The sequence below is a fragment of the Numida meleagris genome, chromosome 3, assembly GCF_002078875.1.
Source record: "Numida meleagris isolate 19003 breed g44 Domestic line chromosome 3, NumMel1.0, whole genome shotgun sequence".
In the NCBI taxonomy this organism is placed as follows: domain Eukaryota; kingdom Metazoa; phylum Chordata; class Aves; order Galliformes; family Numididae; genus Numida; species Numida meleagris.
Window position 1 is genome coordinate 102556006 of NC_034411.1, and position 27339 is coordinate 102583344.

The window sequence follows — 27339 nt, forward strand, 5'->3', positions numbered from 1 at the left end:
GAGACATGGTTTAGTGGGGTTATTGGTGGTAGGTGGATGGTTGGACTAGATGATCTTGTAGGTCTTTTCCAACCTAGCTAATTCTATGATTCTATGATTTTATGAAAATCAGTCAAACTGAGAAGCAATTTAAGTTCTTGCAACTACTTTGTTCCTCTTGGTTTAAATAGCCTTTTCCAGGTCCAAAATAAGAAGGGAACACTATTTACAATATATCCCACACAGTACGTTACACGAAACACATTAAACCATAACCACGATCAGCAGAAGGACAGCTCCACCTGGATAGTATAACAGAGGTAACTTATTCATGCTAACTCAAAGTCACTTCTTATATCTCTAATTCCTAATAACAGTACTGAAGTTAACTACGTTGCTAGTAATAATGTTCATTCAAGCATCTATCAAGCACAACATCACAGTACATCTTGGGTTTTCATTTGTGGGGAAAAACACCACTTGCTAGTAGAAGTGCCTCTTACAAAGGCTTCAAAACTGCATCTAGAATAACATTAGAAAAGTAATATATATTTTTAAAACTCACTTAAAGAAAATTGCAATAAATTCTTGTAGCAGTTGCTTAGTTGCATGATTACTAAGGCAAAAATAACCTGACAATGATGCTGTAACAGAAATGACCGCTCCAGCTCTCCTCTTGCCATCATGTCCTTCTCCTAGATTAGTTTGAAATTTTGTTTTGAAATCTGACTAACTACACACACAGAATTATCTAGACAGGTAAAGACATAACAATGCAGCAAACTGGACTACAATAATCGGCAACAAAAGGAAACTGAGAAATTCTAAGAAATCAAGCACTAAGCTCATTACTGATATATTAATACTGATACAGCAGAACAACACTTGAATTTAAGTCTTCTGGAATCTGCTCTTTATGGACTGAAAATGCTACAGCAAAGCTTTGCATGTATGTCTCCTCTACACGAAGAACGTACCGGCTGCTGTCCCTGTTGTGCCTGTGAGGCTGCTTGTTGATTTGCTGTGGTGTTTGCTGCTGCAGCTTGCTGCTGAAATAAATTGGCTGGATACACCCCCCACGGAACACCATAATACTGAGGCGGAACCACAGCAGGACCTAAAACCAGAACACTTGATTATTTCATCTAATGCAGCCAATTAAAATAATTGTTCATATTGTTTGCAGCATCCCTCATTGATCTGCCTTCTAAATGTCAAAACAGAAATCAGTATGTGAAAATTCAGATCTTAGTCAAAATGATACATTATTATGTGGGTTAATTTAAAGGATTCAGATGAAACCATACCTTCTTTATGAAAAAATAACCCTGTGAGATTCAGGTGATAAAATGAAAAACGTACAGTGATCAAAGCTTGATCAAAATACACTCAAAATGAGTTTCCATAGTTGGAAGGAGGACGTTATAGAATAAGTCAAATTCATCCCCCAGCAGCGACTTACTGAGACCTGCTCACATCCTGCCTCTGCCTCCCTGCCAGCTATACATGAACTCTTCAGAATGTGCTTGATCCTGCACTTACCTTCTAATCTACTGATAAGTAGAACCCATAGAAGGAGAATTTTATATCGTCGTGTTGCAGACAATCATAATATACACGATGCACTCTTTACACTACTGCCTTCCCTGTGAAAACATTAACTGGAGGTCTAGTATTTTTCAAACTGCTGGGCTCAGGTCTGAGCACCAAGCTAGGACTTGAATACTCCATCGTGTTTCTCAAGAGCACCAACTTTAAAAGAGACTGTCCTGGGCTTGGGGCTCATGTGTAGTCTGGGCCTTGTTAGCACACCAGAGACCCTTTTTATTCTCATGCTCACTGGGAAGGGGAAAATTTGGAATTAGAAAACTAATGCACCAAGTAAAAACATACAAGGAAACGTTAGCTGTCTCATCTTCTGAAAATAAGATGCTCTGCTAATGTCAGCAACAATCTTATTAACAGTAATTTTTTTTAGAACAGAGAACCTAACTGTTCCATGCAGAAGTCCAGAGGAAAGAAATGTTCAGAATGCATATCTAACGAGAACTGAATTCCTTTTATAGAGTGAAAAACACCCAACCTGTAAACGTTAATTTCTCTACAAGTCCCTCCTTCCTAGAAAAACATCTACAAAGAATATACAGGACGGATCTCAGCTTTTTCCCCAATTTCATTCGGTAAAATTATCAAGATAAACACAAAAAAGTGTTCAGTTACCTGCTAGGGTGGCTGCTGCAGCTAATCCAGCTGCAGTGTATGGGTCAGTACCTGGAGGAGCAGCACTGATAATGTATGGGTTTGGCACAAAAGCAGCTGGAGCCAAGCCTGCTGAGAATACACCTGCTACGGTAATAAACAGAGTTTAATTATAGCTAACAGACTTAGCAAGCATTATCATACTCAAACCAATCAAATCACAAAGCGTACCCATTAAAATCAGTACTGCTTATAGTTTGGAACTTTCTAAGAGCAGATACAGTATTATAAAAATCAATGCTTCTGTTTCATCAGTCCTTTCTCACTGTCCCCAAAGCTTAACAGTTTTGTTCTGCTGACATACAGACTCTGAAGAAATTGATCTCATTTATACCTACCCACCCTTACATAGAAGCCTTCCAAGTAGGAAGCCTGCTGCTAGATTTCTGCTAAAATGTGTACCAGAAGACGCAGCGTTTCAAAGAAGAGGAATACAGCAGACTGCTCAGTCAGCACTTTCACATAAAGGAGCTTCTCTGCAGTTTAGAAGTGCAAGCAAGGCACGAGACAGGACTTGTGGCCTCACACAAATGTCTCCACCTGACATGTTCATCTCCAAGACTGTATTAAGTTAGCTGCATAATGCTGAAAACTTGCCACTTACAGGCTGCCAATCTCTGTCTACATCTGCCTGACCTGATAGCATCTAGGGGAAGGAGCTAATGAGGGAAACTGTATCACTGTACCACAGGAGAACAAAGACTTTACTCTGGAGATGCAGCTTCCCTTTCTTTTTGCTCTTTTGCACATGAGAACCCTTCATCCCCTTCACAGCTGGTGCACAAATGCATACACCTCATCAACCTCGCGGTGAAGTGGGAAGGGCAGAAGCTTTGAAATCTGCCCTACTACCGCATCACATCTGCATGTGCTCCCATCCTTAAGTAAGGAATTCCTCCCAGGGAGGTGCTAATGGCTCCTACTTCTCCCTGCCCAAAAGCACATCTTTACCAAAGTGACTGCGAAACTGATACCGCGTTACACTAAGTTACACAAAAGAGAACCCACGAGAAAACAGCATTTTCAAAAAGCAGGACAGTCATTCTGAGCCACTTTCAGGAGGGCCACTAAAACGAGCCAACTGATCGATATCTGTTTAAATTAGAATCTATTTAAATTAGGCAAAACACAGCAGTATATGAGAACAACACACAGCTGTTTGCCACGAGTGCCTGCTGCACTTCACGCAAAGCTCACCTATGTGCGGCTGCTGAGCCGCAGCCAGGGCGTACTGCTGCTGCTGGGCTGCTGTTAACTGCTGAACAGTCAGAGCATTAGTCCTCTGGAATAGCTATCAGAAAAACAAATAGAAGGGAAAAAAGAAGCATTTCAGTTTTCAGAAGTCAGGACTATAGTTTACTACTATAGTTTACTAGGATTTACTTACAAAAGGATGAAACTACTTAACTGGAAAATTACAGGCCAATATTCTTCCTGGATTAAATGCACATTTGTTTGCCTCTGTGTCACAGGTATTTAATAAAACGCAATACATGACATGCTTAAACGACTATCAAAGAAGCCAGCACATAACTTAAAGGACCGAAGTGGCACGTTCTGAAATCCTGTACTAACCTGTTGCTGAGAATTGTAGTCAAAAAGTCCTACAGTAGCTCCTGAAGAATCCATCTGTACCTGATTGCCAGGATAATCAAATTGTAGAGAATCAAGACCAACTTGTTCCATGGCATCTAGATTCTGATTTTCTGGATTGGAGAATTCTTCTACCAAGGGCTTGTGGGCTGTAGGATTGGGAAGTGGACCCAATCCTTCTGTGGTGCTAGGATTGGGACCCAAGCGTTCAGCTACTTCTGTTGGGGAGGCTTGTCGACTTCCAGGGGTACGACTGTTCAGAAGAAATTCAAGATAGACTCTTTCAGTCTTAAATGACACTATCCATTGACAAGAGTACAGTATTTCTATTTTAACGGGATCTCTGAGTTCAGAGATGTTACAAAGAAGTTACAAAGGAGAGTAAGAGTGATTTTAACCAGCATGCACTGATGGTTCAAGATAAAGGACACATTTCATTTCAAAGCATATATATATATATATATTTAACTTTAGAATATTCAGCTCTCTAAAATCATTGTCTAAAACAATAAACTCATTGCTGAGGCTATTTATAGTGAAAAGAAGTAAACTGTAATAATCTGTAAGTTTTGGGATGGCTTGTTACTGCAATTTGGGAGTGATAGAATAACTGAAAAACATCTCAAGAAGAAATAATTAAAAAGAAACAAAAGGACACAGCTGTGTACTCATGCCAAAGGAGAGAAAGAGACAATAAAACTTCAACTGGAAAAGACACACACAATATAGCAATTATCTTTCACGTCTCCAAAGCAAACAATGCATTTTTTACCTCTACATAAAACAGACTCACAACTCCCTCACATTTAGCATTTGACTAAAACATTTAATTTCCCTACACAAGTCATTTAACAGACTACACCAATGACTGATTATGGGAAAAAAAGCGATCCTAATACAATCCCATCAGTTCCATCTTAAGTTCCTTAAGAATAAACACACAGCCCATTGTCCATAAGAAAATCTTTAGGATGGAGTAAAATGGGAGTGTTCGATTTCTTCTGGCAGTACACCAGAGATATGCACCTAGAAATTGCTTACTGTGCCATAACCCTGAGGTTCAGCTTTCCATATGTAAAGAGCTGGCAGTGACTGAGATTTAGACAGCTACTCTTACACATCTATATGTTTACACATCTTAAAATGTCATCAGGAGGATGGAAATTTATCAAGTACCAACTGACCAGTCACTAGGAACTTACTTTAGGGTAAAAGTTCTATCACTCTCACATCTCCACAGGCTGTGTTGACTACATCTCTACTGACTACAAGTGAATCTCTTAGTGCATGCAAACACCTGAAACAAGATATCAACTGGTTTATGCCCTGAAAAGATTCCCACTCCTGTATTTGGTCTGGACAACACTCTCAGACATAAGGTCTGATTTTTGGGTGGTCCTGTTGGAGACAGGAGTTGGACTTGATGGTCCTAAGCGGTTTCCTTCCAGCCCGGGATATTTTATGATTCTATGACTCTACCTTAATGTGGTCTTGCATTCCACACTGTGTGTCATGCCATACTGTTTAGACTAGTATTTTTTTTCTGACAAAAATCTAAAGTCAAATACTGGGAGAGAGTTGCGTGAAAGAATTCCTAATCCCTTAACCAGCATCAGTTTTGTTGGTGGAGCACTATAACTGTGTGTATTTGTAGTTTTTCAAGAAACACACAAATTTCAGTTAAGATCACTTTACTTGCGAAGATGGGGTTCACAACCACAAAAATCAAACTTGCAGGATTAACCTGTACCTATTCCAACACTACGCTGCCAGGCAACTAATTCTAGGACAGGGAGACAGCCTCAGTAGTACCTACTCTCCTTCCTCTTCAGGGCTCCAAAGCTGTCCCTCTTACTCACCAAGGCAAAGAAATCTGCTCGAATGTAAGTGTTTGCCAGTACCAACTCTACAGATTGCAGAGCTAAAAATCACTTAGTACGTTCAGTCAACAATACTTTATGATCTTTTTCTTAGGACAAAATCCTTCAGGTGAAAGCAGTTACACTGGGCTTTTTTTGAATGTAATGAACAACCTAGATGATTGCCCTATCTATAAGGTACTGGCTACCATCTACCTATCCTAGCTTGCGACTATGCTTTGCTCAATGAATAAAACCAGGTCTGAAGCTGTTTAACATTCCTTATGTTTTCCCAAGTGACATACAGTATCAACAAAGCGAAGAACAAAAGGAAAAGAAGCAGTTATTTCAGTACATATTTTAGTTCTAAAAATGTCCTAATTACAATAAAAATACAAGGAGCAGCATAGGACAAAGTTCTGTTTTACTATTTATGTTTACTTAGTAATGGATGCTCCTTATATCGGTACTGTTCTGTTGCTATAGTTAAAGTTGCGTCAATACTTCAATTATAAACCTCTGCTTGGAGGGCTTTACACCATTGCTTCATGTGGGCCATTTCAATTAGATGGCCTTATTTTTTGAGAGGTTTTCTGGCTTTGGATGCTTCTTTGCACTAGTTTTTAATCATTTCCTTCTTTACATAATACGAAAGGTAGCAAACCATCATTTTAAAACTGAAATCGATCCTGGAGAAGCAGGACAAAAAAAAAATTATTCTACATTTGCTACTTATAACATCAAAAGTAACTTCATTTATTTCACACATTGCAGAATGCATCCGAAAGGAGGTAATTAGTTGGAGCTCTCTAATACGTGTGGTATTACATTACTTTCAATAACACGTCCTGAAAAATAGACCTGAAGAATCCTTCCCTAGCCTTGGGTAATTACATTTTTAAGGGGCAGAAAATACTTATATATGAGATTCAAACATGTATTTTAATATACTTGCTTAATTATAAACTAATGAAACCACGACTATTTGGTCACGTTCATCACATTAATATGAATTTATGAGCAGCACTCCAGTTTTCTAATCCTGCTAGTTCTTCTCTATGACAGTTATAAACGCACCAGTCATGTAAAAACCAAAGATCAGTCCTTTAAAAACATCCAATTTAAAATGCATTTTAGTATTATTAAAAAAGCAGGCTGGCTGTGCTATCATAGAGGAATTTATAGTTCAAAAACCTTGAACTTCTTCCATTTTTTTTTTTCCTAGGAAAAGAATTAAACAGTAACATCGTTCTGCACAGTGAATGATGACACTTAGCTGTGTGAATCTGCATCCAAGTACATAATTTCCACAAAAACTTTCGTGGAGAAATAATTGCGTTAGGCTGAGGTACTGACCAGCAAAATTAGAAGGTACGTTATAATTCCGTAGGACTATCTCTCTACAACACTCAGATGCAAAGTTAGAAAGTACTAAAAAGAAGCAGAGAGAAAAAAAGGGATTTGCTTTGTAATTCGAAGGGTGAAAGCTTTCATCTCTCTTTAATTCACCACATTGTGAAGGTACTCATTTGCTCTGAAGAATTACTTTATTAAGATGAATTTGTCTCATGAGAAGTGACACACACACTAATGACATCCTAAGAAACACGTGGCACAGTGGGAAAGGGAGGACGTGAGGCAGCAAGAATCAGTCTGCAGCTGGATAATGTTTGAAGCTGACACACAAACCAGAACTGTAATAATGCCTTAAGAGACATGTTCGCCTTCTTGAGAAACAGTTAAAAGCTTACTTAAAATCTTTGCAATCGGCATCCATTCCATTTGGCAAACCTCTGCCATTTATTTTAGTAACATCCTCATCATCTCCTTGTTTAAGATCTCTGTTTTTGTCCTCCTCAAATGGAGAAGCCTTGCCTTTCTGATCTCCTTTCTCAGGTCCATCTGTTTCAGCATCTCTAGTGCCCTGAGGAAAAAGAATCTGTTTGATTCTGAATATTGAACAGAACACAATAGGAGCACCACAAGGTGACCTAATTCTACACTACAGCGCACGTAAACAATACAAACAGTTTGCTTTTAATAGAATTGCATCTGGTGGATAACTTGGTCACCAAGTTCTGACCACATGCAATTAAAAACTGCCAAGATGTGAAAAGGAATGCCAGGATTTATAATGGAAGAGCTAACTCAACCTTAACTATAGCGGTGCTGTTGAAGCAATAACACTTTCTGTTTACACAGTTAAAATATCCAGTACATAAAACCCCCTTACTGAAACACAGAATAGGAAAATCTAGAAAAAAAAGGACAATCTGCATTTTAAATTACTTGCGACCTTTCCTTTCCTCTCTTTAAAGGCCTTAGCAAAGTACTGCTTTTTAAGGCAGCTATTTAGTCACGATTCCCAAACCACTTTTCCCTCTGACCTCCTCAGCCCCCTCCAAGCAAGGAAGACAGGCAGATAGCAACTATACGCTTCCTTCTAAAGAGAAGAGTAAAAAAAAAAAAACACAGACAAAATCAGGTAGAAAATATAACCACGTAAATCACTAAGAACATAGCACATAACTACGTAAGCTTAACACACTGTATTACTTACAAAAGCTCCTTTCCTAAACCGGGAATCCAATTTATCAGCTGGAGAGGAACTTAACACATATTCTACCATGCTCACTCCAAGGCCGCCACTTTCTGATCGTGGAGACAATACAGCATTTACTTCACTGTTGCCATGAAAACCCTGTCCAGGCTTTCTCTGTACCATAATAGGCTGGGACATAGAATGGTCTGTTAAAATAAATAAATAAAAATATCACCATTGTACTTTTTGAATACAACTTGTAAAATTTGTGCGTTTCATTACAGATGAGAGATGAAACAAGGTGAAAAAATACATAGATTCAAAATCCCGCTTTCCTAAAGTGTTACTGGCATACAAGCACCAGAGCTACACACATTTTTACAATTAAAATGGAAGGAAAACCGAATTCACCACACATCTAACAGTTAGCATACTGTTTTACTTTAAAATAACGCGTACCAAGCGATCGGTTTCTCAGTATGTATCTATTTGTCACTTACGAGGAGTTCCCCATGCAGTCTCTCTCCACTCATCACCAAGGAATATCCCTTTTTGTCCATCTTTTGCTGAATCATCAGGTTCCCAAAACTTTTTGGCAGGTAAAAGCTGTGCAAGAAGAGAAAATTATCTTTTTAAAAATACGATTACGAATAGACAAAAAATAACAATACAACTAATATTACAGGCAGTTTGCTCTACAGGTACCAAAGCCAGCTTTACATGAGGAAGCACGCATTGTCAAGGAATAATTAAAACACCTGAAGTTGTGTTCTGTTACTGAAGCTGACGATGCATTAAAAAAAACCTGCTCAAATGACTCCAACAAGGCAGATCCTGAAGTTATGAGGAAGACGTAGAGAATACATAACCAGTTATGATAAAAACTGAACAAATTAAACCTCTCAGAAACACTGAACTCCGCACTGCCTCCTTCCCATTTCAGCTCAGAAGCTGGGCCTTTAACCAGCCTCATTGTGAGATACAGAAACAAAAGAGTCATGCTCCAAATTTTAGAAAGCGACTGATCTGCACCGTGAGAAGTCAGCTCCTTCACACCACATGGACCTGCTGCTTATAAACTGGTGACCACCAAATTTGAAGTTCCGTGCAGCAGTCATTTAATATAGCTGCATGATTCTTTTCATTACTATTTCCAAAGCAAAGTTTCATGTCAGATCAGTACCAGAATCATTTCCTGTACTGTCTTCAAGACCAGAAGACAGTGCAAAACTATAGAAGCACCACACAAACAAGAACCTCTCCTGTTACTTACCTGACAGATAAAAATCATTCAACATCACAGCTGCTTAATATAAGCCCTGATGAAGCTACTAATATTTTTTAGATTTTCATTAATCCAGCTTTGAAAGAGTTAGCAAAAACTGCTTAAAGAAGAGAGTTCAGACCGCCATTAGCAGGCCACAAACATTAATCATGAAACAATAGAGGTGAAGGAAGCTCCTCTTCAACAACTTCAGGATTGCGGATTGATGTTTCCCCTGTGTACCAGAACAATTATCAGAAAAATAATGTTTAGATAATTAGATATTGAAATCCCTGCGTTCCTTACATAAAGAATTCAGTAACACTGAAGGACTGGTGGGAGGAGGAAGATCAACAGCCAGCACTCAATCAAACTACCTATGGGAGAGTTCTATGCTTGCAGGAGTACTGCAGCAATGAGCTGCCCTGACACAGGTGCCCTCTTTCTCAGTACTTGGGAGAATCACCTGCAGCTGTCCAACAAACATACCTTGGGAGCACCAGAATACTGAGTTTACCATAAATATAATCACTGGATGAAGCTTGCCATCAGAGGAGTTAGAAACAGGTTCATGGAATCTTAGAACTACAGTTCAACTAAAAAGCGAAAGATGATAAGTTACAGATAAACCCAGAAAATCTATTAATGCTTCTCAGCTCTACGTTGTACCAATTCTGCAACACTTATTTTTCAATTTCTAGTACAGAGGTAGACAGAAAGCATTTTGTGGCATCTGCGAAATGTTTTAGAGGGAAAGAGAACCACATTTTGTATTAAATGCAGTCCATCAGAAGTTCAAAGGTAATTCCAGCTGAGACGAGAGCCATGAGAAACACAAAAGCGAAGGTCAGAACAAAACTGAGATACTTAGGGTGCCATAAAATTAGCACATAGCTTCTGTATGTTTACCCTGAACTAGAGTTTTTTGTATATATTTTTTGTTTAATTCCACCATCAGACAGATGTTCAGACAAAGCAATGGAAAACAAAAAGCAGATCCAAGCAGAACACACTGCAATACTGCCTCTGATTCCAAAATTCGTTTGCACAGTTTCTATCACAGGAAGAAAGCGTCCACTGATAAAAAGCCACAGTAGTGACCACTGGTGAAAGGCTGGGGGTTATTCTTTTTCTGCTGGACTGTGTGCGTGCCCGTGTTTTTCTCTGTTTTAAACTGCGTGCTCTGAACTTCCCAACATACGCATTCAAATTCCTATCGTCTTATGTCTGCTGGAAAGGTTCAGCATAAAACACAATATGTCACCTACACGTCAGGAGGCCACAATTAAAGCGGAACACATTCACGGTGACATTTCTGATTACATTTTACACCACCAAGAAGTCCCTCAACTATCTAGAGAAACTAGCATTTGTAAAGATTATCATCTGTGTGTGAGTAATCTGGATTCTTCTGGGGTTTTTTTGTTTTTTTTTTTTTTTTAAAAAGAGAGAGTTGATGGGTGTGGCATATACTGTGCCCATTTAAAGCCATCTTTTAGCTACTGGATTGCCATATAAAGAAGCAGCTGGAGCAGCTGTCAATTATCTCACGTGAAACTCACATCATATGTTTTTGAAAAAAAGCACCAAGCGTGTTCTTCTTTAACAGGTAAGAAAAAAACACCCAGTAACTACAAGCACCTTGCCCTCTGATAACACGCCTTGTGCTCAATACTTCCTGCATTTCATCCAGTAACCTGTAGTTCAAAAGAAATTTTACAAAAATAAACCCGTTTCTAACTGAAAATAAAAGAGTGCTGCATTTCTTACTGAGCTCTTCCAACACTACCCTCGAGTGTCTTCTTCAGTATCAGTTCTGCTCCCTTTTATGTCTCTGCTGGATGAACAAAGCCCTTTTCTATGCACGGATAACAACCAATTATGCTAAAGCTAACTCTTAACCAGCTCCGATGAATAACTACACAGTCTCAATTGCTGGGTCTTAAAGTTCTTTTTTCCCCCAAGATCAGAAGTTATTACTATGTAGCTTACTACAAATTCTCCAAATGAACTTGTGAGACCAGAAATGGATACATCATCCCTAAAACAAAATGTATGTGCACTTTGATCCTTGTTTCTCCAGGAACAAATGTTACCAAATAAAATTAATTTACATCCCATTTGACAATTAATTTTATGTATGGCTGTATGAGGTCAGACAAAGGATTCTGAAGCCCAGAATGCCAGCCCTGAAATAGGAAACACAGATGCCTGGAGAAGAGCAATAGCAACACGTGTCGGTATTTCTTCAGGATATCACCCCAACCTTGAGAGTCATGACTGCTGTAGAAAGCTGGAGCCTGAAGCAGCATCTGTGTTTAACCATCTAAGAGCTAAAATCGTAGGTGATCTTTTTAGACAGACGCCTGCAGAACAGCAGATCTGCTAACGAAACTCTGGTTTGCTTCTTTACAGAATAAATTAGCAGGGAATTACAAGATGGAAAGAGATCAAGGATCATTCTGTGGAGCAACACATCTGGCTCACGTTCTGCAGTCCCAGTCCTGATACTGACTCACAGCAGGCTCAGTTCAGATGGAGACCTTAAGAAAAGGACAACCAGTACATATTCCCAAAATACTTGCATGAGGATTCACATCCAGTCTTCATTTCAGCAATGATGTGAGAACTAAGACCTAACAGCTTCCCGACGTCAAGAATGCTGAATCCCAGTGGTGGAAAAAAAACAGACCAAGAAGGGTAAAAAGACTACATGGACAAGAAATTAATTTCAGTTCAGAAAAAAAAACAACAAGAGAAGAAAAACTGAGGAAGAAGACTACTTCCCAACAGCTGGAAACACATCATTTGAAATGATCCATTCAAACCTTCTGAAGTAGGCAGATTAAAGCACTTCAGAATGTACAACTACCAATTCTGTTTACACAGGTACTCGTGAGGGTATTTTCTCTAGGATTTTGGAAGGCTATTAAAATATCCAAAACGAAGGTCAAAACAGCGGGCATTAGGTTCCATGCACTACATCATTGCTGTGCAATACTAAGTAATACAAAAATTACAATGTCAACTCAGCTATCTGAATGTGCATTGAATCAAGATACTTGAAAGACACTACTGAAAGGAGGAACAGGCTCATAATTGCAAGGTCACAATACAGTGCCCATTTCTCATGTAAGATTACTGTAACAGAACTTATTTCTTTGAAAAAATATTGAAATTATTTAAATAAAAATCTTCATAGTTCTGCAGCATACATTAAATGCTTCATTTAAGTAAAAAAAAATAAAATACGAATAGCAACTTGTCAGCCAACAAGTGTTGAGCAACTACAACACAACATCTGGTTTTTGTCAGTAAGTTATAGCTTCACTTGAGCATGTAATCTTAAAAATTATGAGGAAATACTGTCAGTGGTTCCATTATCAAAAAGCTTTATTAACATTCAGCAAAACACATGGATCATTATTTGAAATCTTTGCTCAATGTGAGTTTATTTCATTATTACGTCCTGCCAAGGGAAGTAACCCTAAAGGACGCTGATTGCTTTTAAAACAGTTCAGGTCTTTCAAAACAGATCCCTAAGTCATCTTCTACGATGTCCAGATCTTCAGAAGTACACTGACAACAGGAATGAATCAAAAAAACTCTTCCCTACTGAGATAAGTTATATAATAGCCCTTCTACTCCTGGTTAAAATGTTATTTTAAGGAGTAATTACCAGTAAAGACATTGTAAATTTTCACATGTCTGTTAAGTCGTGCCAATATCTTTTTCTGGAGCCAAGATCCTCTGCACTTCCTAGCATCCTTGGCTTGTTAGAGGTGGCAGCTGTTTCACTCATTTAGACAGTGACAATGAAAACATGCCTCATTTCATAAAATTGCACAAGGTTTTAAAGAAATTACATGGCTGCTTCCCCTGGAGTACAAGTTATCTGATGACACTGGAGTAACACCACACTCACTGAGCATCCCAATGTTCTCACAAGCCACTTGGATCCTCAGTGGCCTGAAAAATCAATTTGCTCTTACGAGAAGCTCTTTACTCAGCTTGGTATCATTTACAACTCTCAAACTGCATCGAAATTTTCACAACTCCAACTGGATTTTCAGTCCTCAGTAATTACCTCTCCCATTCCCCGAGATTCTAGGGCAAGAGCTTGAAACTCATGATTCATCTCATCCACAGATCGAACCTGTAGGAGGAAAAACAAAACAGTGATGTGCTACGTAGTCCAGTGTATTTGCAGAAGTTTGTAATACTCCGTATTTTTAACAATTGAGCACGTAAAGAAAACTGCTAATGAATCTAGGTTAAGCAGGAGTTCAGGGAATGGAGACATTCGTTAATTACCAATTTAACGAACCGTGTTAATATAGCAACGTGCAAGAAATCCCACGGAAAAAATTCAAAGTGATAAATGTTGTGTATCCAGATAGAGGCCACTCACCACGGAAACAAGGACCGATGTCGGATCATCAATAAAGACAAAAATAGGTGAAATGCAAGAACTGAACACGCACTTGAGAACGGAGCCGACCGCTTGCACACAATGTTACTGAGCACACTCAGCAGCCAACTAAGAGAAGCTCACAAGTCACAAAAACTAATGGTAATAGTAGTGGGTTGCTACCACAATGTAGTGACTGACTGCAGCATCACCATTCCCCTCGCCTTCTGCCAGGAAACAGCACGCCTGGGGGGACCTGGGGGGGGTTCTTTTCTTTCTTTTTTTGGTTAGTTGGTGCTTTGTTTTCTGTTTGTTTCTACACAGAATTTATATTACAAAAGCAAGCATTGCTGCAAAAAGGATCCTCCTTCTCCGTGGCATGCATATTTAAGACGGATTCGAAGCCAATTCAAAACAGTTTCAAGGAGAGTAAATTTAGCTTCACAGCAAATTATGAAAAATATCAGCCCCGTGATCTTTTTTCCAGAGATGCTGCTATTTAAGTCAATCAAGCTGATTTTATCCACTTAAGCACCGAAATCAGATTGTCGTGTATCTTTAATAAAGCCGAACGCATTTTTCACGTGAATTAAAAATTAGGTGATTTGCAATCCATGTGAAACACGCTCTTACTTCATTAGCTCAGTGGGATAAAAAAAAAACCCTGGCAATTCAAGCGTTGAAGCACTTCTGAATTTGAGTATTCCAGTTTCTGAGAAGAGAATGACCTGTACTGATGGCCGGCAGACTCGAGTACCACGACCAGCCCCCAAAATGAAGTCAGGCACTTCAGTTTCCATTGCAAGTCAAGAGCACAGTTGGGATTTGTCTCCAAATACGTGCTCACGGTCTAGCAGTACCTCTGAACGACACCTGTAGCTCATGCTTCCCAACCGTGCTTACCAAAAATGCTACCCCAAAAAAAGCCAAGCTTGAAAGTCGCCTTTTTTGTATTACAAGACGTAATAGCAAACACTTTTCCACAACTCAACAAACTTCAAAGTCATGCACGTGCACTTCCAAATCTCTATGAGAAGACCATCCACGAATCAGGGAGAGGGTGCAGGTAACTCTTCTCCTCCCGAGTTTTAAGTCAACTTTAAGAAATTTAAGTCTTCTGAAACTATAAATAAACCTCAGCACGCCAAACTTTCATTTTGCTCACTTTCTCCTTTCTTACAAGCATGAAATTTCAGTTAGTGTTATCTACTGCTACCAGCAGCAAAAAACATAATAGTCCTACAGCTGCAGCAATGAGGGTCTCCATTTCATTTCCCATCAAGAGCAGCCCACAAAATACTCTCCCGGATCACGAATACAGGTTTCACAGATGAGCTTACAGCCTGGAGAAAATACAGGCAGCACTAACAGCTCCAGAAGCCCTGCGTTCTTCAGCCTTATCCCAATGCCCAGAAGCCAACACCTGGGGTGCTGGCAGCCCAGCAAGATGCTCTGTGCCCTCGGGCATGCCCCGTCCCCCACCATCACTCTGAAGACCACTCTCCATTTACGAGCTAGCTGCTTTTGGAATCAGCTGCTACATGTAATCTTAGCTTTCAGAAGCTGCAATCAAATAAGCACCCCCTACTATGAGAAGCTCTGTTCCATTTTCAAGGTCAGGCTGGATGGGGCTGTGAGCAACCCGGTCTGTAGGAAGGTGTCCCTGCCTATAGCAGGGGGTTGGAACTACGTGATCTTAAAGGTCCCTTCCAACCCAAACCATTCTACGATTCTGTGATATTTCTGATGCTGCACAAACACAAATTGGGAGGAATACCAGCTCTCACATACTGCTGTTACAAGACTAGAGACCAACACTGAGAAAGGGGGAAAAGTTCAGGGATACTCTTCTACAGCTCCTTTTCCCCTGCCACAGAAACTCGATACAACGTACCAGCCCACATTAGTCCATTATTCATCACAGTATTAAGCGTGAGGTTTTGACAAGAGACCAAAAACAGCCATGTTTTTTGGGGGGATATAGACTTACTGTTCCCTTTATCTCCCCTTCTCGAAAATGTACAAAATATTTTACATCTAAACATCCATGCAAAAGCTTTCCCTTATTCTATTAAGGCTCCCAGAGCAGGTATCTCATTTCTGCTCTGCTCCTCTACTGCCTCACACTGCGTCCACCAGACAGCCCTCGGTCCTGAAAGCCACAACCTTCAAGCAGTAAGCCGAGCTGATGCTAGAGGTAAGAAGGTCAAGAGAGCTCCTGTTGAGCTGCTGCTCCAAGTAATCGCCACTTCTGGAATCCGGGCACCCAAATCCAGATGTAGGGAGAGGTACCAGCTCCAACAGCCTCAGCATTTCCCATGTTAATGCAAGCAAAGATCACCTCTCCTTCCCAGGCAAACACCTGAACCACCAGGACAAAGAGACGGATGCATTTTGCAGCTGAAGGTGCAGCACCAGGCCAGGGGTTCAACACACACACACCTGCTGACTGGCTGACAAAGCTGGGACTGGAAAGAACAGGCTGCTGCTGGCTGCACTGCAAATGCTTGAACCTTTTCCTGTATTCTGCTGAATGACTTCAATGCAAGGCATCTTTCCAGCAGGTGGTGGCTCTTCTGCAGCTTTTATCATATCATTTTTGATATATTCTTAAGGCAGCCTTCGTATTTCCAGCAAATAAAACCAGTTTAAGAACACAGCAATGGCTGTGCTTGGAAACACAGCATGCACAGTTGTGCCAGCCCTTCAGTTAGTTTAAACACTGTGCAGCCTCCTCGGGCAGACACTTGACTAGATATACATAAAACTCACTGATATTTCAGATGGGTTGTAGGCTTGAAATTAGTACAGAAAAACAATATTTTAACAGAAATTAAAACTTTCAACCAATCTAGCAGAGATTTATAATGAAGAACAAGGGAAAATTATGCAACGAGCCTAAATTGCAAATCTAACAGCCTTTATTAACAAATACTGCAGTTCAAGGCTGTAAAATGTTTTCTAATCCAGAATATTTTGCCACATTTCCTAGTTTCCCTATTCAGAACCCAGCCAATACATGTCCGGAAAACAAAAGCTCTTCAGCAGCAGAATACACAACTACTACAGTCAATAACAGAACACTGCATATAGGTTAATTACAAACTACTAAATATTTTGCGTGACATTTTAAGAACACATGGAGTTTGTCTGACTGGAATGGCCTCTGGCTACACGTATCTTCCCATACCTTTGAGACATCAAAGAACCAGAAGCTTGCTTACTACCAAGCTGCCTAATAAAACTTTATGTTTCTGTGCTATAAATATCTACCTGAAAATCAGTAGCATTTTTTGAGCACCATCTATGTCAGTATTGGAACTGCAGGACTAAGTGCTTCAAAATGAATTACAGGACAGCTTACAGAAGCAGTCCAAGTAAACAGCGCATGACCAAGACACTTAAGATGATCAATATTGAACTTTTAACTAATACTCTGAGCTCTAAATCTTACTTCTACCCTATATGATCATTAATGCACTCAGATGCTCTATCAAAAATCTAATTCAAATTTGTCAGCCATCAGCCAGCCCAGGTCAGCCAGCACTGGACCTCAGTGCTCCTCAGAGTGCAAGTTTCAGAAGTGATGAGAGCAATAAAAGCAAAAAAAAAAAAAAAAAAAAAAGTAAGACTTTANTTTTTTTTTTTTTTTTAAAAAAAGAGAGAGTTGATGGGTGTGGCATATACTGTGCCCATTTAAAGCCATCTTTTAGCTACTGGATTGCCATATAAAGAAGCAGCTGGAGCAGCTGTCAATTATCTCACGTGAAACTCACATCATATGTTTTTGAAAAAAAGCACCAAGCGTGTTCTTCTTTAACAGGTAAGAAAAAAACACCCAGTAACTACAAGCACCTTGCCCTCTGATAACACGCCTTGTGCTCAATACTTCCTGCATTTCATCCAGTAACCTGTAGTTCAAAAGAAATTTTACAAAAATAAACCCGTTTCTAACTGAAAATAAAAGACTGCTGCATTTCTTACTGAGCTCTTCCAACACTACCCTCGAGTGTCTTCTTCAGTATCAGTTCTGCTCCCTTTTATGTCTCTGCTGGATGAACAAAGCCCTTTTCTATGCACGGATAACAACCAATTATGCTAAAGCTAACTCTTAACCAGCTCCGATGAATAACTACACAGTCTCAATTGCTGGGTCTTAAAGTTCTTTTTTCCCCCAAGATCAGAAGTTATTACTATGTAGCTTACTACAAATTCTCCAAATGAACTTGTGAGACCAGAAATGGATACATCATCCCTAAAACAAAATGTATGTGCACTTTGATCCTTGTTTCTCCAGGAACAAATGTTACCAAATAAAATTAATTTACATCCCATTTGACAATTAATTTTATGTATGGCTGTATGAGGTCAGACAAAGGATTCTGAAGCCCAGAATGCCAGCCCTGAAATAGGAAACACAGATGCCTGGAGAAGAGCAATAGCAACACGTGTCGGTATTTCTTCAGGATATCACCCCAACCTTGAGAGTCATGACTGCTGTAGAAAGCTGGAGCCTGAAGCAGCATCTGTGTTTAACCATCTAAGAGCTAAAATCGTAGGTGATCTTTTTAGACAGACGCCTGCAGAACAGCAGATCTGCTAACGAAACTCTGGTTTGCTTCTTTACAGAATAAATTAGCAGGGAATTACAAGATGGAAAGAGATCAAGGATCATTCTGTGGAGCAACACATCTGGCTCACGTTCTGCAGTCCCAGTCCTGATACTGACTCACAGCAGGCTCAGTTCAGATGGAGACCTTAAGAAAAGGACAACCAGTACATATTCCCAAAATACTTGCATGAGGATTCACATCCAGTCTTCATTTCAGCAATGATGTGAGAACTAAGACCTAACAGCTTCCCGACGTCAAGAATGCTGAATCCCAGTGGTGGAAAAAAAACAGACCAAGAAGGGTAAAAAGACTACATGGACAAGAAATTAATTTCAGTTCAGAAAAAAAAACAACAAGAGAAGAAAAACTGAGGAAGAAGACTACTTCCCAACAGCTGGAAACACATCATTTGAAATGATCCATTCAAACCTTCTGAAGTAGGCAGATTAAAGCACTTCAGAATGTACAACTACCAATTCTGTTTACACAGGTACTCGTGAGGGTATTTTCTCTAGGATTTTGGAAGGCTATTAAAATATCCAAAACGAAGGTCAAAACAGCGGGCATTAGGTTCCATGCACTACATCATTGCTGTGCAATACTAAGTAATACAAAAATTACAATGTCAACTCAGCTATCTGAATGTGCATTGAATCAAGATACTTGAAAGACACTACTGAAAGGAGGAACAGGCTCATAATTGCAAGGTCACAATACAGTGCCCATTTCTCATGTAAGATTACTGTAACAGAACTTATTTCTTTGAAAAAATATTGAAATTATTTAAATAAAAATCTTCATAGTTCTGCAGCATACATTAAATGCTTCATTTAAGTAAAAAAAAATAAAATACGAATAGCAACTTGTCAGCCAACAAGTGTTGAGCAACTACAACACAACATCTGGTTTTTGTCAGTAAGTTATAGCTTCACTTGAGCATGTAATCTTAAAAATTATGAGGAAATACTGTCAGTGGTTCCATTATCAAAAAGCTTTATTAACATTCAGCAAAACACACGGATCATTATTTGAAATCTTTGCTCAATGTGAGTTTATTTCATTATTACGTCCTGCCAAGGGAAGTAACCCTAAAGGACGCTGATTGCTTTTAAAACAGTTCAGGTCTTTCAAAACAGATCCCTAAGTCACCTTCTACGATGTCCAGATCTTCAGAAGTACACTGACAACAGGAATGAATCAAAAAAACTCTTCCCTACTGAGATAAGTTATATAATAGCCCTTCTACTCCTGGTTAAAATGTTATTTTAAGGAGTAATTACCAGTAAAGACATTGTAAATTTTCACATGTCTGTTAAGTCGTGCCAATATCTTTTTCTGGAGCCAAGATCCTCTGCACTTCCTAGCATCCTTGGCTTGTTAGAGGTGGCAGCTGTTTCACTCATTTAGACAGTGACAATGAAAACATGCCTCATTTCATAAAATTGCACAAGGTTTTAAAGAAATTACATGGCTGCTTCCCCTGGAGTACGAGTTATCTGACGACACTGGAGTAACACCACACTCACTGAGCATCCCAATGTTCTCACAAGCCACTTGGATCCTCAGTGGCCTGAAAAATCAATTTGCTCTTACGAGAAGCTCTTTACTCAGCTTGGTATCATTTACAACTCTCAAACTGCATCGAAATTTTCACAACTCCAACTGGATTTTCAGTCCTCAGTAATTACCTCTCCCATTCCCCGAGATTCTAGGGCAAGAGCTTGAAACTCATGATTCATCTCATCCACAGATCGAACCTGTAGGAGGAAAAACAAAACAGTGATGTGCTACGTAGTCCAGTGTATTTGCAGAAGTTTGTAATACTCCGTATTTTTAACAATTGAGCACGTAAAGAAAACTGCTAATGAATCTAGGTTAAGCAGGAGTTCAGGGAATGGAGACATTCGTTAATTACCAATTTAACGAACCGTGTTAATATAGCAACGTGCAAGAAATCCCACGGAAAAAATTCAAAGTGATAAATGTTGTGTATCCAGATAGAGGCCACTCACCACGGAAACAAGGACCGATGTCGGATCATCAATAAAGACAAAAATAGGTGAAATGCAAGAACTGAACACGCACTTGAGAACGGAGCCGACCGCTTGCACACAATGTTACTGAGCACACTCAGCAGCCAACTAAGAGAAGCTCACAAGTCACAAAAACTAATGGTAATAGTAGTGGGTTGCTACCACAATGTAGTGACTGACTGCAGCATCACCATTCCCCTCGCCTTCTGCCAGGAAACAGCACGCCTGGGGGGACCTGGGGGGGGTTCTTTTCTTTCTTTTTTTGGTTAGTTGGTGCTTTGTTTTCTGTTTGTTTCTACACAGAATTTATATTACAAAAGCAAGCATTGCTGCAAAAAGGATCCTCCTTCTCCGTGGCATGCATATTTAAGACGGATTCGAAGCCAATTCAAAACAGTTTCAAGGAGAGTAAATTTAGCTTCACAGCAAATTATGAAAAATATCAGCCCCGTGATCTTTTTTCCAGAGATGCTGCTATTTAAGTCAATCAAGCTGATTTTATCCACTTAAGCACCGAAATCAGATTGTCGTGTATCTTTAATAAAGCCGAACGCATTTTTCACGTGAATTAAAAATTAGGTGATTTGCAATCCATGTGAAACACGCTCTTACTTCATTAGCTCAGTGGGATAAAAAAAAAACCCTGGCAATTCAAGCGTTGAAGCACTTCTGAATTTGAGTATTCCAGTTTCTGAGAAGAGAATGACCTGTACTGATGGCCGGCAGACTCAAGTACCACGACCAGCCCCCAAAATGAAGTCAGGCACTTCAGTTTCCATTGCAAGTCAAGAGCACAGTTGGGATTTGTCTCCAAATACGTGCTCACGGTCTAGCAGTACCTCTGAACGACACCTGTAGCTCATGCTTCCCAACCGTGCTTACCAAAAATGCTACCCCAAAAAAAGCCAAGCTTGAAAGTCGCCTTTTTTGTATTACAAGACGTAATAGCAAACACTTTTCCACAACTCAACAAACTTCAAAGTCATGCACGTGCACTTCCAAATCTCTATGAGAAGACCATCCACGAATCAGGGAGAGGGTGCAGGTAACTCTTCTCCTCCCGAGTTTTAAGTCAACTTTAAGAAATTTAAGTCTTCTGAAACTATAAATAAACCTCAGCATGCCAAACTTTCATTTTGCTCACTTTCTCCTTTCTTACAAGCATGAAATTTCAGTTAGTGTTATCTACTGCTACCAGCAGCAAAAAACATAATAGTCCTACAGCTGCAGCAATGAGGGTCTCCATTTCATTTCCCATCAAGAGCAGCCCACAAAATACTCTCCCGGATCACGAATACAGGTTTCACAGATGAGCTTACAGCCTGGAGAAAATACAGGCAGCACTAACAGCTCCAGAAGCCCTGCGTTCTTCAGCCTTATCCCAATGCCCAGAAGCCAACACCTGGGGTGCTGGCAGCCCAGCAAGATGCTCTGTGCCCTCGGGCATGCCCCGTCCCCCACCATCACTCTGAAGACCACTCTCCATTTACGAGCTAGCTGCTTTTGGAATCAGCTGCTACATGTAATCTTAGCTTTCAGAAGCTGCAATCAAATAAGCATCCCCTACTACGAGAAGCTCTGTTCCATTTTCAAGGTCAGGCTGGATGGGGCTGTGAGCAACCCGGTCTGTAGGAAGGTGTCCCTGCCTATAGCAGGGGGTTGGAACTACGTGATCTTAAAGGTCCCTTCCAACCCAAACCATTCTACAATTCTGTGATATTTCTGATGCTGCACAAACACAAATTGGGAGGAATACCAGCTCTCACATACTGCTGTTACAAGACTAGAGACCAACACTGAGAAAGGGGGAAAAGTTCAGGGATACTCTTCTACAGCTCCTTTTCCCCTGCCACAGAAACTCGATACAACGTACCAGCCCACATTAGTCCATTATTCATCACAGTATTAAGCATGAGGTTTTGACAAGAGACCAAAAACAGCCATGTTTTTTGGGGGGATATAGACTTACTGTTCCCTTTATCTCCCCTTCTCGAAAATGTACAAAATATTTTACATCTAAACATCCATGCAAAAGCTTTCCCTTATTCTATTAAGGCTCCCAGAGCAGGTATCTCATTTCTGCTCTGCTCCTCTACTGCCTCACACTGCGTCCACCAGACAGCCCTCGGTCCTGAAAGCCACAACCTTCAAGCAGTAAGCCGAGCTGATGCTAGAGGTAAGAAGGTCAAGAGAGCTCCTGTTGAACTGCTGCTCCAAGTAATCGCCACTTCTGGAATCCGGGCACCCAAATCCAGATGTAGGGAGAGGTACCAGCTCCAACAGCCTCAGCATTTCCCATGTTAATGCAAGCAAAGATCACCTCTCCTTCCCAGGCAAACACCTGAACCACCAGGACAAAGAGACGGATGCATTTTGCAGCTGAAGGTGCAGCACCAGGCCAGGGGTTCAACACACACACACCTGCTGACTGGCTGACAAAGCTGGGACTGGAAAGAACAGGCTGCTGCTGGCTGCACTGCAAATGCTTGAACCTTTTCCTGTATTCTGCTGAATGACTTCAATGCAAGGCATCTTTCCAGCAGGTGGTGGCTCTTCTGCAGCTTTTATCATATCATTTTTGATATATTCTTAAGGCAGCCTTCGTATTTCCAGCAAATAAAACCAGTTTAAGAACACAGCAATGGCTGTGCTTGGAAACACAGCATGCACAGTTGTGCCAGCCCTTCAGTTAGTTTAAACGCTGTGCAGCCTCCTCGGGCAGACACTTGACTAGATATACATAAAACTCACTGATATTTCAGATGGGTTGTAGGCTTGAAATTAGTACAGAAAAACAATATTTTAACAGAAATTAAAACTTTCAACCAATCTAGCAGAGATTTATAATGAAGAACAAGGGAAAATTATGCAACGAGCCTAAATTGCAAATCTAACAGCCTTTATTAACAAATACTGCAGTTCAAGGCTGTAAAATGTTTTCTAATCCAGAATATTTTGCCACATTTCCTAGTTTCCCTATTCAGAACCCAGCCAATACATGTCCGGAAAACAAAAGCTCTTCAGCAGCAGAATACACAACTACTACAGTCAATAACAGAACACTGCATATAGGTTAATTACAAACTACTAAATATTTTGCGTGACATTTTAAGAACACATGGAGTTTGTCTGACTGGAATGGCCTCTGGCTACACGTATCTTCCCATACCTTTGAGACATCAAAGAACCAGAAGCTTGCTTACTACCAAGCTGCCTAATAAAACTTTATGTTTCTGTGCTATAAATATCTACCTGAAAATCAGTAGCATTTTTTGAGCACCATCTATGTCAGTATTGGAACTGCAGGACTAAGTGCTTCAAAATGAATTACAGGACAGCTTACAGAAGCAGTCCAAGTAAACAGCGCATGACCAAGACACTTAAGATGATCAATATTGAACTTTTAACTAATACTCTGAGCTCTAAATCTTACTTCTACCCTATATGATCATTAATGCACTCAGATGCTCTATCAAAAATCTAATTCAAATTTGTCAGCCATCAGCCAGCCCAGGTCAGCCAGCACTGGACCTCAGTGCTCCTCAGAGTGCAAGTTTCAGAAGTGATGAGAGCAATAAAAGCAAAAAAAAAAAAAAAAAAGAAAGTAAGACTTTAGAGCAGTACTTTTGTGTCATGTAGCAAAGAGATCAGCGCTGCTCAACACCTTTATCAGTGCCCTAGGCAGTGGGATCAGAGTGCACCCTCAGCAAGTTTGCTGAGGACCAAAGCAGAGTGGTGCAGTTGATACAAGAGAAGGAAGGGATGGCATCCAGAGGGAGCTGGAGAGGCAGGAGAAGTGAGCCCGTGTGAACATAATGAGGTTCAACAAGGCCAAGTGCAAGGTGTTGCACTTGGATCAGAGCAATCCCAGGTATGAGTACAGACCAGGAGAAGAAATCCTTGAGGGAAGTCCTGCAGAGAACTTGTGGGTTCTGGCCTACTAAAAGCTTGCTGCAAGCCAACAGTGCGTGCCTGGATCCCAGAAGGCCAATGGCACACTGGACTGCAACAGCAGAGTGGTGGCCAGCAGGGACAGGGACAAGATTGTCCCACTGACCCTCTGCTCTGCCCTTACGAGGCCCCATCTGAAGAACTGTGCCCAGGTCTGCGGCCCCCAGTACAAGAATTATGTGGAGCTGTTGGAGCGGGTCCAGGAGAAAGCCATAAGGATGAATGTAGGGCTGGAGAACCTCTCTTACAAAGAAAAGTTGAGGGAGCTGGGCTTGTTGGAGAAGGCGCCGGGGAGACCTCATTGAGGCCTTCTGGTACTTGAGGGGAGCTTACCAACAGGAGGGAGAGCAATTCTTTACATGGTCCGATAGTGACAGGACAAAGGGGAATGTCTATAAAAGAGGAGAGATTTAGGTGAAATACTAGGAGGAATTTTTTTTCTCAGAGGTTGGTGAGGTGGTGGCACAGGCTGCCCAGAGAAGCTGTGGGTGCCCCATCCCTGGAGCCTCTCAAGGCCAGGTTGGGTGGGCCCTGGGCAGCCTCAGCTGGTGGGGGGCAACCAGCCCACAGCAGGGAGTTAGAACTGGATGATCTTAAAGGTGCCTTCCAAGCCAAACCATTCTACGATACTGCAAAGAATAAACGTTCAACAAAAGCACTTTCCAATCTGCTAAAGAAGGCAAGTCACAAAAAGAGTATGGTCACCATAACATCTGACACTTGTATACACAGTAACCCAACTATTCGCTTGCTTGCTATTCTTTCTAGTCAGTAGGAGTGTCTGTAATCTGGTACCATGCATGCTGGAAAAAGGAACTTCCCAGACTCTCACAAACAGGAAATAAATATGTATGTACGTACTCGAGGCCTGCTCCAAAATAAATGCCTCCTGTTTCATTACGTTGGTACACGACATCAGAGGCGGATGTTGGTGGTATGGCGGTAGAGGCTGAACCTTCCCACCAATATCTCATTACATTTGTTGCCCTGTGACGGATGGCAGCAGAGGGGCAGGCTGACAGAACGGGGTCTGAAGCAAAGGTGTGTCACTGAATTCCTCCATGCAGAAAAAAAACTGCACCCCACTGACATTCATTGACACTTGCTCAACATTTATGGACACCAAACAGCGGATGTGAGCACAGTGAGGCAGCGGGTCACCTTCACTGGTGCCCTTTTTACAAGCACAGCATGCAGGCCCTCGTTCATTGCTGGAGAAAATGTACAGCTAAGGGTGGTGACTGTGTTGAAACACAGTGTTTTGTAGCTGAGAATTTGCTCTATCAAGTAGTGTTGTTGTGCTCTTTGTATCCATTGTAGTCTCCATGGAAATAATTAGGAGACATTACTTTCCGAGCAATCTACATAACTACACTGGATGTAATCTCAGAAGGCACTGCCAAAGCTGGCAGTTACAGACCTGTTTCCCAGTCCTCTACCAACAGACCTCACAAACCAAGTTTAACAGGACAGCACCTCCCAGGAAGAGGCAGAGGAAAATGAAACATCTTTCCACCCACTCCAATCCCATTTGGTGGTTACACAAGCCCAGCACCATTCAGAAACCTTGGGTTCTCTTCCTGGTTGCCAAGTGAAACACGCTCCAGGAAACACAAAACAGCACTCGCTCCTCACAAACAGCTCTTCTGCCATCCAGAAACTGCTCTCTTCCTCACACAGACTTTTACACCCACCTTTCCACCCAACAAGTACTGCTCAGAGAGCAGCACATCTGCCTGGCGGTTTTCTTGGTACGCTGGTCAAGCAGCATCACCTTTCTGTAACACAGCAGCAAGTGCTACAAGTGATGCAACAGCAATTGCAGAGGGACCTCACGAGGCGTTTCCAACCACCAGTATTTAATTCCATACTAAAAAGCTTTGTTAGGGAAAACCAACACTGTGCAGCTACCTCTCTTAGGAAGTGCGACATAACATTGCTGCACTGTTTGAGACATCAGCCTTCATTACTTTAGAGTTAGCTTTTATTGAAAAAAGTTCAAAAGTGAAGTATATGCTATAGAAAACTTAAAATTTGTCTTTTTTTGTCTTGTTTTCTTTTTCGGAAAAGTGATCTATGTAAGAACTAGAGATAATTTACACAATATAGTGTGATATTTCATTAATTGTTACTACTTCCTTCTCACAAAGAGGCAGTAACCTTTATTAAATGTGTTAACAATTGATAATGCATCAGAACAAGTAAAACGAATAAGATGTACACGCCTAGAATGAAGTAAAACTTTCTGTAAGTCAGCCTTCTGCACTGTAACCAAGACTTCCATCAGCTGATGCGTTAAGGCTGCTAACAGAAAAGGGAAAATAACTCGGATACAAGGGAATAAGGAACAGGAAAAACACTGCAGATTAATAACCAACGTACCCAAAGGGGAAAAAATCAAAACAAACCACGCAGAGCTTGGTCATACCTCCACCAATCGAACACCAATGGAATCCAACCTTCTGCGTGGGGTTTACACAGCAAGGGCTTGGCAGCAGGGGTGGCATGCTGCTGCAGGTGGGGGATCTCACAGTCCTTATCTCAACTACAATGCTTTTCTCTTCATATTTTCTCCCCCTGTTCATTTAAGGAGGAGGATCGAGAGAGCAGAGTGACTGAAAAGAGTTCCATCGGTGTGAAACCACCACATTTTCTCCAAGAGGATGCTGAAGCTGGAGATGAAGAAAGGGATCTGCCAAGTTCTTACACGGCAAGTTGAATCACAAAAGAGTACAAAGAGATTTGGAATTGTGAGCCTTCTAACTCCACTATGGAATTTATGGATAGCTACTTGTTTGAAGCACTGCTGCTGATAGAACACACACCTACTCTGCA

At 40.7% G+C, this 27339-nt stretch overlaps 1 protein-coding gene across 12 annotated transcripts in view; it reads right to left on the minus strand.

Annotated features, from left to right (window-relative positions):
• The window catches only part of PUM2 (pumilio RNA binding family member 2), a 67288-nt gene that overhangs the window by 31417 nt on the left and 8532 nt on the right, over positions 1-27339 (minus strand). For 7 of the 12 annotated variants that reach the window (XM_021393164.1, XM_021393172.1, XM_021393171.1 and 4 more), the window contains exons 2-9: positions 20209-20277; positions 8733-8838; positions 8251-8438; positions 7442-7614; positions 3814-4084; positions 3436-3529; positions 2200-2325; positions 957-1096 (exon numbers count right to left, since the gene is read on the minus strand). In XM_021393164.1, coding sequence (XP_021248839.1) covers positions 957-1096; positions 2200-2325; positions 3436-3529; positions 3814-4084; positions 7442-7614; positions 8251-8438; positions 8733-8838; positions 20209-20277 — 1167 coding nt within the window. Of the gene's footprint in view, positions 1-956; positions 1097-2199; positions 2326-3435; positions 3530-3813; positions 4085-7441; positions 7615-8250; positions 8439-8732; positions 8839-13583; positions 13653-20208; positions 20278-27339 lie in introns of those variants that run through there. The other 5 variants (XM_021393170.1, XM_021393176.1, XM_021393173.1 and 2 more) reach the window with 3 other exon arrangements.